This window comes from Stegodyphus dumicola, chromosome 8 (genome assembly GCF_044657685.1).
Source record: "Stegodyphus dumicola isolate Sdum_Otavi_A_Nest chromosome 8, ASM4465768v1".
Classification (NCBI taxonomy): domain Eukaryota; kingdom Metazoa; phylum Arthropoda; class Arachnida; order Araneae; family Eresidae; genus Stegodyphus; species Stegodyphus dumicola.
In genome coordinates this window covers 150347781-150363034 of record NC_140775.1, presented here as the reverse complement: position 1 = coordinate 150363034, position 15254 = coordinate 150347781, and the positions used below count along the sequence as shown (strand labels likewise).

General features: G+C 31.5%; 1 protein-coding gene across 5 annotated transcripts in view; it reads right to left on the bottom strand.

Moving 5' to 3' along the window:
- LOC118200183 (unconventional myosin-Ie-like) overlaps positions 1-15254 on the bottom strand; it is a 297322-nt gene that overhangs the window by 43784 nt on the left and 238284 nt on the right. For all 5 annotated transcript variants that reach the window (XM_085822569.1, XM_085822568.1, XM_085822570.1 and 2 more), the window contains 4 exons: positions 13931-14127; positions 8718-8889; positions 6920-7089; positions 2519-2599 (listed from right to left, as the gene is read on the bottom strand). In XM_085822569.1, coding sequence (XP_085678695.1) covers positions 2519-2599; positions 6920-7089; positions 8718-8889; positions 13931-14127 — 620 coding nt within the window. The remainder of the gene's footprint in view (positions 1-2518; positions 2600-6919; positions 7090-8717; positions 8890-13930; positions 14128-15254) is intronic.

The window sequence follows — 15254 nt, the reverse complement described above, 5'->3', positions numbered from 1 at the left end:
TACATTCAGAGTTATTGAAATTCTCAAAGAAATTAAATGCTAATTAAATGAAGGGAATATGCCAGCCTGAAAAGATCATTTTCTCTTAAGACACAATAACACGCCGAATAAATACTAATTCAGAAGTCAAACAACAAAAATCAGTCCTGTGAAAATTTTGTAAATTAACGCTGATTTTTGTTGTTTGACTTCTGAATTATCATTTTCTCTTTCCAGCACTTAAACAAGGAGTTGGATTAAGACAGTTGCACTGTGTGTGGACTTTGGATCCAGAGATCAAGATTTCAAATCCTGGTCAGCAGAAGTAATCTTTTTCTACCTAAACAATGATGGAATCGGAAAGTCTCTTTTTCACATTGCTAGATGGTGATATGCACTTATCATTTTACAGTATATCAGTGGAACATTTTGCACTGTTAACTGCTAATTAAAAGCATTGTCTTAGGGCCCAAGGTAGAAAGGTACTTCAACATACATACAGATTATGACATCTAGAATAGTGCCTGGTATAATGAACACTTTGCACAACAATGTTCCACATAATGAGCATATGGGCAGAAAAATGTCAAGCACAATGAATCCGCCCTGTAATATAACTGTACACAAAATTGTATCACATTAATTAAATATTAGAGCTATTATTATTTTATATTTTCACTTTTGATGGCGTGGAAGTATAACAAGTGGGTTCTTGCAGAACAAAGGCAAAGAACAGAGAAGCAGGAAAATAAATTTATTTTTTAATATTATATTAGTATTGATGAAAGTAAGCCCTTCCTTGAGCAAAACACAAAGAAGCTCAGAAGGAAGTGTCTTTTAGTGTGGATCAGGAATATATAGAACTTTCAAGTATACCATAAATCTTTAACAACATTATAAAGAATTGGAAAGAAGTCCATTCCACAGACAAGACGTGACTTTTTAACAGGCTTAAATAAAGAGCATGTCAAACTTGCTCACTGATAATGACATGCACTTCAAAACTATACTGAAAAACAGAATTCAGCCAGTACTTTACAGAACTTCTTGAAACCTGGATTCTCTCACCTTATAGTTAAAAAGTTAATTTAATATTCCACCACAAGTTCAAGACCAGGAAAACTGAAATTAAACTGAACTGAAAAATCACGAGACTACGTACATGCACAATGCTGTGTAATTACTTTTTTTATAACTAAGAAATTAGTAAAGTCCTCGCATTTCTAACACTGATAATGTTTTTAATTACAGTCAAAAGTCTTTAATCTGGACGTCCATAATCCAGAATGATCTATAATCCGGACCTCAAAGCTACAAACTTTCTGTGCATGTGTCAACGCATAATGTGTTAACGCATGCGCATAATACGTTTATGCATGCATGTTTAATGTATAACGGACGGTACACGCTAAGCTAAAATTATCTAATTATCTATTTCAGTTAATGGTGTAGATTGCGTTGTTCATTAATCTTCTAATTGCATCCGGCTTATTATTTTTTTGCAGACTGTTAGAGCAATTTTATAAAAGTAAGCTTGAACTTTCGATTATGTCAAAAAGAATATCCGATTCTGGAGCTACCAAAGGATCTACAAAGCGAAAGCATGTTCTGATGTCCATCAAACAAAAAGTGGAATTGCTGCAAAAAATGGAAAAAGGCATATCCTTTGATTCTCTAATCATTCCGAAATATGTTTATAAATTTTACGCTGCTCTGCGAAGGGAGCAGGGGACGACGCAGCGCGCAATGAACTGAAAGTTAATCTGTCAGCGCTATCCTTATCTTCAGGGCAGAGGTTTTTATTTTATTCGACTTATAATTCCTTACTAAATGTAGTATTTCATCTCGATGTACTCCGTCTTTGATATGATTTAAATCAAATTCCTCCGAATACACATCAAATAGTTTTCTGGCTGCAATTTTCTAATTTCAACTATGCGTAATGTATGCTTTACGCATGCGCGCGTGGAAAGAAATGTTTAATAAAGTAAACAAATAAATATAAAGCTTTTTTTTTGTAAATTTTGACACCCTTTAGATCATAATTGCTCTTTATTTCATAAATTATGGTTTCATACTTTTAATTTTATAATTTCTGCATGCTATCTTACCAGATTTCAACTGATGATCTAATCCGGAAAAACCGATAATCCGGAATCGTGAAGTCCCAAGGAGTACGGATTAAAGACTTTTGACTGTACATGTGAATTTGTTTGATATGTTTTGTGATTGCAGACCGAGCTTGATTAGGTAAGGTTATTTGGAATGTAGCAAAGCACACAAAGGTTATCTGCCAAAGATGGAGGAATGCCTTCTTAAAGGATTTTTTCAGGGAAAACATGAAAACCACCTATGCAACTAGCCTGCTTTCAAACCCAAGTTAAATTACCTTAGCCATTAATGGGGCAAGAGCAGGTTTGTAAAAGGATTCTGGATGAGATAGCGTTTGTTATATGATGCACAAGTGCATTCAATTCAGCTTATTTACAACATTAAACAAAAGAAAATGGCTATTTATTCAATTAAAAAAATTACTTACTTTGCCTGCATAATGGTGAATTATGAATCCTGCTCCTGCACTTTGAAAATGAGCATGAGAACCAACAGCTTTACTCAGTTTCTAGAAAAAGAAAATGACCCCCAACATATTACAAAAACAACTTTATTAAAATATTGCATTCCAAAATGCTTATTGTTTCATTTATGTATATTAATGAATACTCAACAAGAATAGACATCTCAATCCAAGGATCTAAAGGTACCAGCTTCAAACATTCTGAATAATAATATTTGGTCTCATTTTATTACAGACAAACAAACATTAACTAGCTCTTCGTTTTTCTTAAATACACTCAGTAATTTCAATACTAACAGTCATCACAGATAATGATTATGCTCTAAAGATCAAATTATTTTTATAACTAATTTTTATAACTTTATTTAGGTTTGGATTGGATTCAATGAAACCTTTCTAACATGACCATCAATGATACCAGATAATTTTGGTCTTTTGCTGAAGTTGTTAACCTATGGTTACATGTTCTGCTGGATTATTTACATGTCATTAAAAAAAGGCATCCCTACATGCAATGCAAAATAAAAGGCACGTGTATACTTTATATTATTATTTAATAAATTCTAAAATAACTGATCTTAAATTCTGACATTATAACCGCAGCAATTTCCAACAACAATATTTCATGTCCGTAAAATAATACATTTACTTATTTAAAATTAAAAAAAAATAAAATATTATTGATTATTTGGATAAAATAATAAATTGTTAAATGAAAAAATAAATAAAAAAAAATTTTTTTTTAAATGTTGCACTAGTTTTAAGGTTTTTTTTTTTTTTTTTTCTTTTTCTTCTTATGTAAAATTACATACTTTTTTAAAAATCTAATTGGTTGTTTAATTTGTATTTGATTGCTAGCATACTCATTTGTGACTCCCTTACCATTCTTTTGATAAAGTGAAAATCTGAAATAAGCTTTCTATTATTTCAGTTTCCAGATATTTCTTTCAATCACAGCTAAAATATCTGATAATGCTAAAAATACTCTTGGTATACGAATATGACGTTTCCAAATTCAGATATGAATGGAGAAATTGTATTCATATATTATCTTTGAAAGATTTAGACTTGTTCAAGACCTAGGATTACTGAAATTGCATGGTTTTTAAAAAATTAAATACTTCTTATGACATTTTTGCAGCATTTATAAAATGAAACGCCAGATTTAGGGAATAAATTATGCTTTTATTCATGAATATGTTCTCTTGGAATCGTAGATATACGAGGCGTTTCGGAAACTAAGTACCGTTTAAAAAAAAAAAAAAATAGTAAAACAATTTTTTCGAATCCAATTTTATTTTTACATGAAAATACATGTCTTAAACTATTTTTCAACATAGTTTCTGCCAATGATCAAACACTTGTCATAGTGGGTGACCAGTTTTTATATACCATCGTCAAAGAAACTTCCCGCCAGTTTCGATAACCCCGAATCCACAGCATTTTTCGTGTCCTCGTCAGATCCAAAGCGCTTCCCACCAAGCTCACGCTTCATGTGCAGGAACAAGTGATAGTCGGACGGCGCCAAGTCCGGACCGTACGGCGGGTGATCGAACTGCTCCCAATGAAACTGTCGAATTAACGATTGAGTGACACCAGCAGTATGGGGCCGAGCATTGTCATGGAGCAACACAATTCCTTTACTGAGCATTCCTCTTCATTTGTTTTGAATGGCATGCCTTAGTTTTGTTAAAGTCTCACAATATCGTGCCGCATTAATGGTTTCACCTCTGGGAAGTAAGCAAAACGCCTTTCCTATCCCAGAAGACAGTGCACATGATTTTTTGTGATGACATTGTCACTTTGAACTTTTGTTTTTTCGGAGAATGAGTGTGTTTCCACTCCATCGATTGTTGTTTTGATTCTGGTGTGAAATGACACACCCAAGTTTCATCACCTGTCACAATTTGGTTTAAAAAGTTTTCTCCCTCATCACTGTACTGCGTGAGAAATGTCAGGGCACTACCAAGTCGCTTTGTTTTGTGAACATCAGTGAGCATTTTTGGAACTCATCGGGAACACAGTTTGCGATAATTCAAGTGGTCAGACACAATTTCGAACAAAACAGTACGTGAAATTTGTGGGAATGCCTCTGAAAGAGTTGTCATTGTGAAGCGTCTGTTCTCATGAATTGCTTCATCAACTTTCCTTACCAAATCATCGGTGACAACAGAAGGCCAACCACTCCGAGCCTCGGCGTGGAAATTTGTTCGACCTGCATTAAACATTTTTACCCACTTTCTCATCATTCCATCACTTATCGCGTATTCACCATAAACTTCTGTCCCTTGACGATAAATTTCGGCCGGTTTAACATTCCTCGCGTTCAAAAACTTAATCACGGCACGAATCTCACAGTCAGTGGAAGAACTAATTGTCTTAAACATTTTGAATGTGTACAGCAAACTGAAAACACAACATAGAGCAACCAAAATGGCGACGATTGAAAGTCAGTGAACAAGAAAGACTAGTGCGCATGCACGGGACGCCTACCACAGCGCTGCGACGGAGCTAGAATGAAATGGTACTTAGTTTCCAAATACGCTACATATATATACAATTAAAAATGCTACAAATGCAAATCGCAGTTCCACATAAAATTAAACTGTAATTTTTAATGTAATAAGGATAGATAACTCGGTTCACATATGATGGGTTACCACAATTTAATCATTTTTATAGCTATAAATAACATAGAGCAGAAGTACACAAGTATTGTTAGAAACGGTAAAAGGGTTTTTCTCAATGCATGGATACATAGTCATGTCTTATAAATGTATTAAGAAATCGTTTTCTATTATAATTAATGTAATATTGCAGCTGTACATTAAAAATTTGGATAATATCTTGCAAAGTAACAATACTGGTTTAGTGAATTTCACAAACAGAATCCCAGTGAAGCTTCTTAGATCAAGAAGTTTTTGAATAGCTCATGGAAGTCTGAGGCTGTTAGGTCAAAAGATACCAGATGGTCGTTAAATGTCTGCAAACAATGAAATTAAATGATCACAGAATATCATCTGAAGAGTATTCATGCTAATTCTTGCAATATATGGCATAATACCATCCTGTCAAAATTAAAGGTCAGCATCATATTTGGAATTCCAGATGAAAATATACCAAACTTATATTTCACTATATTGCAATATAATGAACATATAATATGAAGAATTAGTTAAAATAAGATCCACAGTCTAATGTAATTTAACACATGTCAACAGACTGCAATAAATCCTCTTCTTGTCTCTAACAGCAAAGCATGGTTATACAATTTGATATTAGAAATGACATTTCTAGACAATGAGTTTGTAATGCACGCAATCCAGCTCAGGAAAAATTTTCCCTTGGGCAAATGAATATGGCCTGTATATTATATTACTAGCTGATTGCACATTAGGTGCAGTTGCATTGCAACAGTTACTTATATCAAAGGTTCCATAACAGTATAAATCACTTAAACAAGTCTCCAGAATAATTACGGGTGAGTACTTTTGTACTGTACATCCCAAACCCTAAGCATCAGTGGTGACAGTCTGTGCATGCTAAACTTCTTTCCAGTTTTGACTGAAAATGCCATGGGAAATGGAAGTTACATCTTGCATTTCTTTTTACCTAACCATTTATCTTGCAAAGTATTAGGATTTTTGAAGCAGAGACATGAGAAATGTGCAATGCCCTCACCGGCACTCGAACCTGGAACTCTCAACTATGTGCCAAGTGTGCTACCATTAAACCAAGAAGGCATGCAGAAAAGGGTAAATACCTTATATACTTCCCTTTTTAACTGGGGACTAAATAAACTTACTGGGACTTACTGGGGACTAAATAAAGGTGATGAAGAATCATCATCCACCACCTATTTTAGTCTGAGCACCACTGTAGAGACATTAGGTTATTTTAAATCAGGAGACTTGAAAAATGAGCAATGCCCTCACCGGGACTGGAACCCTGGACCTCTCGAATACGCGCTGAGGGTGCTAACCATTACATCATAAAGGCATGCTGGAAGGTGGGAAAAATTACCTTGTAATCTTTATTGTGAGCTTTCGATGAATCAACATTAACTTTCTCTTACATAAATGTACTATAATCACACACACATCTTGCCTTAGCTGGTTTCTAACTTTTGCAGTTTGGTGTACATAGGCTTTGCTGACAACTATAAAGATTAAATGGCTTGTTTGTTATTAAATGGTTTAATTCCGAGAATAAATTATTAAAACAACTGTTACAGAACAAAGGGGTAGAAGTAATTAAACAAATTCTAATTATTTTAAAGCATACAAATTACCTGCAGATAATAATTACAATGAATTAACGTTAGAGCAATTTTCAGTAATTAAATAAATTATTCAAAATCATTACCCCAAGAAGCTGATTGTCTGAACCCTCATTCACAGCATGCATTGTTGCACATACATCATCCACAATACACATAATGCCTGAAGGAGAAGATTTACTCTCAATTAAATCACACACGATTTTATTATTGAAATATTCAATTGAATTCCATTTGATGCCTTCCTGAACATATTCTTCCTAAAAGATAAGGTATATATGAATTAAACAGTTTTAATAAGAATTCTGATATGCAAGACTTTCATACCACATCAATGATATTCAAAAGCACATATTTTAATAACTGAACATTTTATTTTCAGTTTTAACATGTTTTTTTGGGCCTAAGCTACTTTATTTTCTTTTAAGTTAAATTTAGTACTAATAGATAATTAAAAAAAAGTAATTCTTACAGTAATTAACGATAAGGCATTTAATTACACAGCACACTGTTTACACTCTGTTACTTTGCAAAATGGTCGGCAAAAGCCTGAAACTCATTATAATTTACCAGTACTTCACGAATTTGATGAATAAACTGTATGAACATTTCATTATTTAAAATATTTATACTTATTCGTCTAAATATGAATATTTTACACTAAATCATTAAAAAAATGTAAATTGATTTTACCACTATTTTTTTCAAATGATTATAAACTTTTCTGAAGTCTGGCCTATCAGCAATTTAGAATAAATATTTAAGCACAGTCAACTCTCAATCAATTCGAGGGAGGGGGAGCAAGGCAGATTAACCAGGTCTTTCGGAGGGGGGTTATTGACAAATAATGGAAAAAGTACTATCACAAACCACTCACTGATAATCATTTTTACAATTTAATGGCACTGTTCAAGTTAGCCTTGCATTGCTCTTTAATGCCATTTATAACTAATTTGGTTTCTCAATTTCTGATGATGTTTATTCTTCTGTTATTTACAGTGTATTCTTTTTATTCTGCAAACTGATTTAATTTAAGACTATTTTCTAGATTAAACTGCTTGAAAAGATAGGGAAAATGCTAACAGTATTCTTCTATTAATTATATTATACTTCATTCCTCTTTTATGTGCTTTTTTAACTGTCCTTGGATTAATTATGACTCTGAGCTAACTGTAGATGTTATCCCTCATATTACCTCATTATATTGGCAGTTCTCAATATGTCTGTTTCTTCATGAAGAATCAAATTTATTTTCTCGAAAAATGAAATTTTACAGATATTCCTATTTACAGACAAAAATGGAGCACACAGTAGGAAAATGTAAAGAAATAAAAAGCTATTTTTAATATAACTGAGATTTAACCATTTTTTGAAATAAAGCATAATTAACTAGTATCCTGAAAACCAGTTTTTATTCTATTTATGAAAAATCTGTAAAATGAAAAACAATGCATTTGATAATTCAGATATTTTATGCACTTGATATTTCAAACATTTTATGCTGCTTTGTTTCTGCATAGCAGTATTTGTCTGCTGCTATACAGAAAATAAATAATAAATCTTTTGTAAAATATCCAAACAGGTTCTTCTTCAGATTTGCAAAGTATTCATAAATTATTGCTATTTTGACCTATGATTAACAATGGCTAGCCAATGATAGTATAGCCAGAATTTTTACTCACATAATAATTTTCAACAATGATTATGAAAAATTGGTGATGGAGGGAACACCCTAATTATTAAGCTAATAAATTTATACACACACACACAGACATATAGTATATTTTTATACCTATTTATAATATATGAAAAAAATACTGTTAAAAAACAATATGTATTTGCTTATTGCTATTTTCTTAACTACTTTCAACAATTTCAAAACACTTGCCTGTTCTGCTTTTAGAGTCAGCTCAATAAAGATCTGTTGTAGCTTCTCATTAACATAATTGATACAAAATTGTTCAAAGCCATTTTTCTGGAAAATTTCAAAACCATAAATGTCTAAAATTCCTATTGTTAGATCAGTCAACTCTGTTTTCATAGCAGAATTTACAACCTGAAATGAAAGAGAAATCATTTTAATTGCCTTTTTAGGTAATTGGAGATGCACCACACAATGAAATACTGCATTGCTAATAAGTAAACTGATGATAATATATAGCTAAGATTATTCTAAAATTTATCAAATGTGCATTTTAAGGGCTTATTTATGGAAAATATTAATAAAAAAACTTTTTCTTGATACAAATTACTTTACATTAATTAAATAAAATTTACCCATTTTTGATATATAAATTTTCTTTGACATTGTTAATGCCCCATAGCAACAGACACATTATCTTTATGAGTTCCAAATATGTATAAATGTACAAAAAGGCAAGAAAACAAAAGCAAGATGCAGCTTCATTGTCAGAGCATACAAGAAAGCTTTTTACTGGCAAACTAAAGTTCACATAAAGTTAAATGAAATAAAATGCATATTTCCATATTTATTTATTTAAAACAATATACTTAAACAATTTCAGAATACATACATAAACACACACACACACACATATATTTACAGTGTCTCACAAAAGTGATGGGACACTTGTGCTTTACTAAAGGAAACTGTAGTAAAATAAATTAAGAAAACATGTAAAAATTTTTTGTGGGTGTGTTTCATACTTAAATTTAGTAACAATTATTTCATAACATACATTTTCTCAAAATATTAAAATATTAATTTAATAAAAATATAGTTGTTTAGAACGGAGCAAAAAATGGCTCACATAAGTGATGGGACACTTACTTTTCCATCAAATATTTATCCAAAAATTTTACTTTTTAAAAGGTTTTAATATTTTGTTGGATTTCCTTTTATTTTTAAAACATGATTTAATCTTCTTGGAATGGATTCAACAAATTTATTTTGTGATTTCTGGAGTGATTTTACCCCATTCTTTCTTGAAGCACCGATTTTAATTGTTGTTTTGAAGAAATGGTGTGTTTGCGAATTCTTGATTCCAATTCTTGCCAAATATTCTCTATGGGATTTAGTCTGGAGATTGTGATGGTGTTTTTATTATACTTTTGAGTAAAAATAAAAACCCCAAAAAATATTTTTATTGTAGTACGTAGTGGTATCTAATGGTGTCCCATCACTTATGTGAGCCATTTTTTGCTCCGTTCAAAACAATTGTATTTTTATTAAATTAATATTTTAATATTTTGAGAAAATGTATGTTATGTAATAATTGTTACTAAATTTAAGTATGAAACACACTCACAAAAATTGTTTACATGTTTTTTTAATTTATTTTATTACAGTTCCCTTTTGTAAAGCACAAGTGTCCCATCACTTTTGTGAGACACTGTATATACACAGTACAAAAGTCCAAATGCTTCATTATTTCATATTTTTAATTTTATTATTTCTAACTAGATTTAAACAGATGATCTAATATCCGTTAAAATCCCAAATCTGGAGTCCGGATCTGGGACTTTGTACTGTACACATAATTTATAAAATTATAGATTTAAGCACAGTTTATTAGTGAAAATAATGGTGTATTGGGGGGGAAAACTACTATATCAAGTCATTGATAAAAAAATGAAAAATTCAAATTCAAATTGAGCAAATAATTCCTCTAATTATCTACGTTTAATAAATATACAATTTTATAAATTATATTATTTTAATCTTAGCTATGTTAGCGCTAGATTTTAGCTTTGAAAGTTGCATATTGTACTAAATATTTGCAACATTATTTAAGAAAATGTACAAAATCAGTCCAAAAAGTTAATGCCACCAAGTCTACTAGTATTAAAAAGCATTCATGTACATAACATAGACTACATCAAAATTCTTAAAATACTGTCCTGGACATAGGGATTTAGATGCAAAGGCCTGTCAGGAGAAATGAACTTAAAGCCACTTCAAGTTGCTTTCAAATCATTAATTGTTCTGCAATGATGCCCTTTCAGGGCAGATTTCAAACTGAGAAGCAAAGAGAAGTTTGTGGGAGCTAAGTCAAGACTGTACAGCGGTTGGGGCAAGTTTGTTACACTAGATTGGTCAGGTAGCTGGTCATAATGAAGGCAGTATAGGATGGCACACTGTCATGGATAAGTTTGCAACCACAATTCATCTCTGGTTTGACGTTACAAATTCTTGCTCTCATTTTCTTGAGCACTTTTGTGTAAGAACTCAAACATGGATGATCCTCCCTGATATCAGAAAACACAATGAGCATGTTTTTGATTTGCTCATTCATGGGTGCCACATGGTCATTTTGCTCTTCATTTTAGGATAATACTGAAATATCCATGTTCTATTACCTGTGATAACATTGACCAAAGAATGAGGACCATTTTCACGTATTTCCAAAACATCTTCAGAAAATTTCCACTTTGGTCATCAGTCTAAGTCCTTCGGACAAGGTGTGTGCACACATTTCTCATGTGCAAATCCTTGGCTATGATCTTGTGGTCGACAGTTTTTGGAATATTTAACATATTAGCCACTAAGTAAACACTTATTCGATGATCTGTTTGCAAAACTTCTTTCATGAGTTACATTTTATTCATGAGGAAGTTGATGAGGGTCCAGTGTGGGCTTCACCATCGACGTTTTCACTGCCTTCTAAAAATGCCTTTTGCTATCAGTAGATTTGCGTCTGAGATAAAACCTTATCCCCAAAGGCCAGTTTAACCAATGGAAAAATTGTCATGTTTCAACCAAACCTTTATCGTGTATCTTTGTTCCAGTGAGTGCTGAATCATGACTTGTACAAGACACGAAACAGAGATTTATGAAATTGCCCTTCATTTATCTCCGACAACTCGGAGATAACTTAGTAAGCACTCGCTCGATAGTTGACTTACACCATCATCAATCCTGGAAGATACAATGCGCTGCAACATACAATCACTTCACAATAAAATTAATGACATTACCTTCTCGACAGACCTTGTATTATGAATTGTTGTTATATACATAAAATGGGATTTTTCTTTAGATTTTAAACATAAAGCATGCAGTTTGAGGCTTATTTGAACTTTTAATGCAATAAATATATCTTTCTTTTTATATAAATTTTAGTATTATACAGCAAATAAAAACCCAAAACTATACTACGGACTATACAAACTATAAGTTTACATTATTATGGGAGAAGACAAATTATGCATATCACATCCTGGGACATCTCTGCTTTTAGCATCATCAACCGTACTAGCTTCTGTGTCACTAGAATTTTTGAAGAGTAAAGAAATGTTGGCAGAATGTCCTGAATATTTTGTATATGATTAAATTATAAGTCCTGTGAATCTGTGTAAATATTTTATCTGAAACAATTCACTTTAACATGACTGACCACTTCTGTATTAAGTGTTTTACTTTGTTTAAGGAAGAAACAAAATACTAAATTATGCCCCAAAGACCTTGGAAAGAAGGAGAGAAGTAAGTAATTTTAGCTTATGGATATAATAAATTTTATGAAATTAACAGTAGTGGCATCTATGGCAGAACAGTGAGTTTAGCATATTGTAAAACTAAGAAAAAAAAAAATAAATATATGGACTTGTTAAAAAAATCCAGAGAGAAATAAGAGAAATTAATTATGGATTACTGGATTTTATATACTGATTAATCATAACTAAAAACTGTGATTGAAAATAATTTAAATAAACTGAAGAAAAAAACACAGCACTCCAAAGAGCATCTCTCACTAAATTGCTAAAAGCAATAGAAAATGAACTTCCAAATGAGGATGAATCAAACGTCAGCAATTTGGAAGAATTATTAAAAACACTGATACACAACTACAAGTCTCATATGTAGCATTGTAAACCACAGCACTAGAAAATCTTTTGAATGTTCAGCCTGGTCATCAGATACCTCGCCTAAAACTGACAACCACAGCGCTAGAAAATCTTTTGAAAGTTCAGCCTGGTCATCAGACTAAACTGAGAACAAAAAGGAATTGAAATCTAATGATATTTTTTGCATTAAGCTTTCAAAATCGACCAGAGCTAAATTCTGAAGACACATACACAACGGGTCTGCATTTGGAATAGTTTCAATCTGCTATTCATAACAACAAAGCATTAAATAAAGTAGATAAAATTATCTGAAGGCACATTTAGGTGGATCTGTTTTAAGTACTGTATGAAGTTTACTGATTCAAGCTATGATTGACTGGCCTGCTAAAACTGATTTACTTGTACACACCCATATGAAAAATATTCTTAATATTAAACTATTACAGAACTTTTATGGTGTTTACACATTAGGAAAATTTTCTGATAAAATTTCTATTGAATCGAGAAGCTTTGAAAATCTGGGTCAATCTCTAAACGAATTACTGAGCATTCTGTGTACTACTATTTTAAAATCTCTACCAAAAGATACCTTAATTGAAACTGACAGAAATACAGAGATGCATACTAGGATGTCAAAATATTATCAACTTCCATTGCACAATCTCTTCTTTCACATGAAAGAGCAAATGATAAGACATCCTGACATAACTTACCCTCTCTTTATTATAGACAGGTCACTTTTTCCAAAAGTTAATGAAAAAATAAACCCAATGCACATATTTTATGATTACTTTTCATACTGCAGTGAATCTTGTAGCTTTACACAAGAGTTACGTAATGATAAAAAAATACAGATACTGAGTAAGAAAGGAATGTGTCTCAGTAAGAAAGGAATGTGTTTTTACAGCTCACAGAGGTGCCACAAAAGTAAGGCCTGTAAATTGAAAGCTTGTTCTTGAAGTGGATACAGGCATGTTGATATTATGTGTAATAAAAGCAAACATTTTCCGAACAAAACAATTATAAGTTCAACTAGAAAATAACACTTTTCTAAAGATAAAAAATAAATGAATTTCAAATAAGAGTAATTGTTCTGAAGTATATCTGCAAATGTTAAATGCAGGTGTCAATGAATATCGATAAATTCTGAAAGGAAAAATTCATACATAACTAAGTATGCTGCTAAAATGAACATTAGAAAAATTAAGAACAGAAACTTGGATTTACACAGGAAATAATATCTTTGATTCTTAAAGTATAAAAAAATCATTATGTGCATTAGAAATACTTACATTAACTAAATAGTCAAAAAGACGGGAATAAAGACCTTTTGCCCATGCATCTCTGGTGTATGCAGCTTGATCTGGGTTCAGCTGCATATGAATAGTTTCCGACTGACCACCCCATTTGCTATCCATGACCCGGCTAGTTAGCTTAGTTTTGACAAGCTCAGAATCCACTCCAAATAAATAGGCTGGAAATGCTAGAACTGAATAGCACAATTTATTTTTTTAATTATTGGAATTTTTTGATAAAAAGGTAATGCACAGCTAGAAAGCACAAATTAAAGATTCATGAATGAATAAAACTGCTTGTGTTGCTGCATTGTTTAAAGCAGCAATTCAAAAAAGAAGGTGTAACCTTTCTAACAAATCTAATATGGAGAAATATCTTCTTAATATGCAATAATCTCAAATAAAAGATTCTGCTATGAAATATTCATAAATTAATGAACTTAAACAAGATATTTTGAAACAGAGAAAAGACTTGTGACATTATCCTTCATTCTCCTACACATTTGGAATACACACAAAAATTACAGAATTTTAAACAAACTAAATTCATTCATTCCAAGACAAAAGGGGAAAGTTGATTGAAATTTTACACTGTTAAACTGCTTTGAATATTGAAAACTTGTATGAGGTTTTTGAGATTTGCATAAATAATCAGAAGAAACTAGAAAGTATGCACAGTGTATTTCTGCACATCTTAAAGCATTTTTAAATGGTCAAAAATAAATAAATAAAAACGTATGATGCACATACTTTTATAAATTTTATATTTGGGATTTTTTCACTCTTTTATTTTAATCAATTAGTTTCCACAGCTTTTTTAGGTAACTAACAATGTTCCTGACAATAAAAACTAAAGCTTTCTTAATTACCTGTTTTCACACTTTCGAAGAAGATGAATTTTACCACTGTACACAGTTTAAAGGAACTGTTCAATCAAAAACATGGGCAGAACAAAGCTACATTAACAGAACAAAAGACACGACACTATTTTATAAAAACATAATACTATTTTAATGTCAAAGGAAGAGTTAAAATTAGAGAATTAACCTTAAATTCCTTAAGAAATCAGATTTAGAAGCTAAATTCTAAGGAAAATAGCATTCATTCACTGTCAACGCAAGTAAAGTATACGGTTAGTAAGAAAGTAATTTCAGTTTTTTAGCATGAAATAAAACTTAATTTTTTCTATAAAAAATAACTTATCCAGTCATAAGTCACTGGATGTCAAATATCTTCCACTCTGATGACATTTTGCCATCCTTTTGGTAACTTTATGATATCCTCACTCACAGAACTTCTGGCTTTATCAACAAAAAAGTCA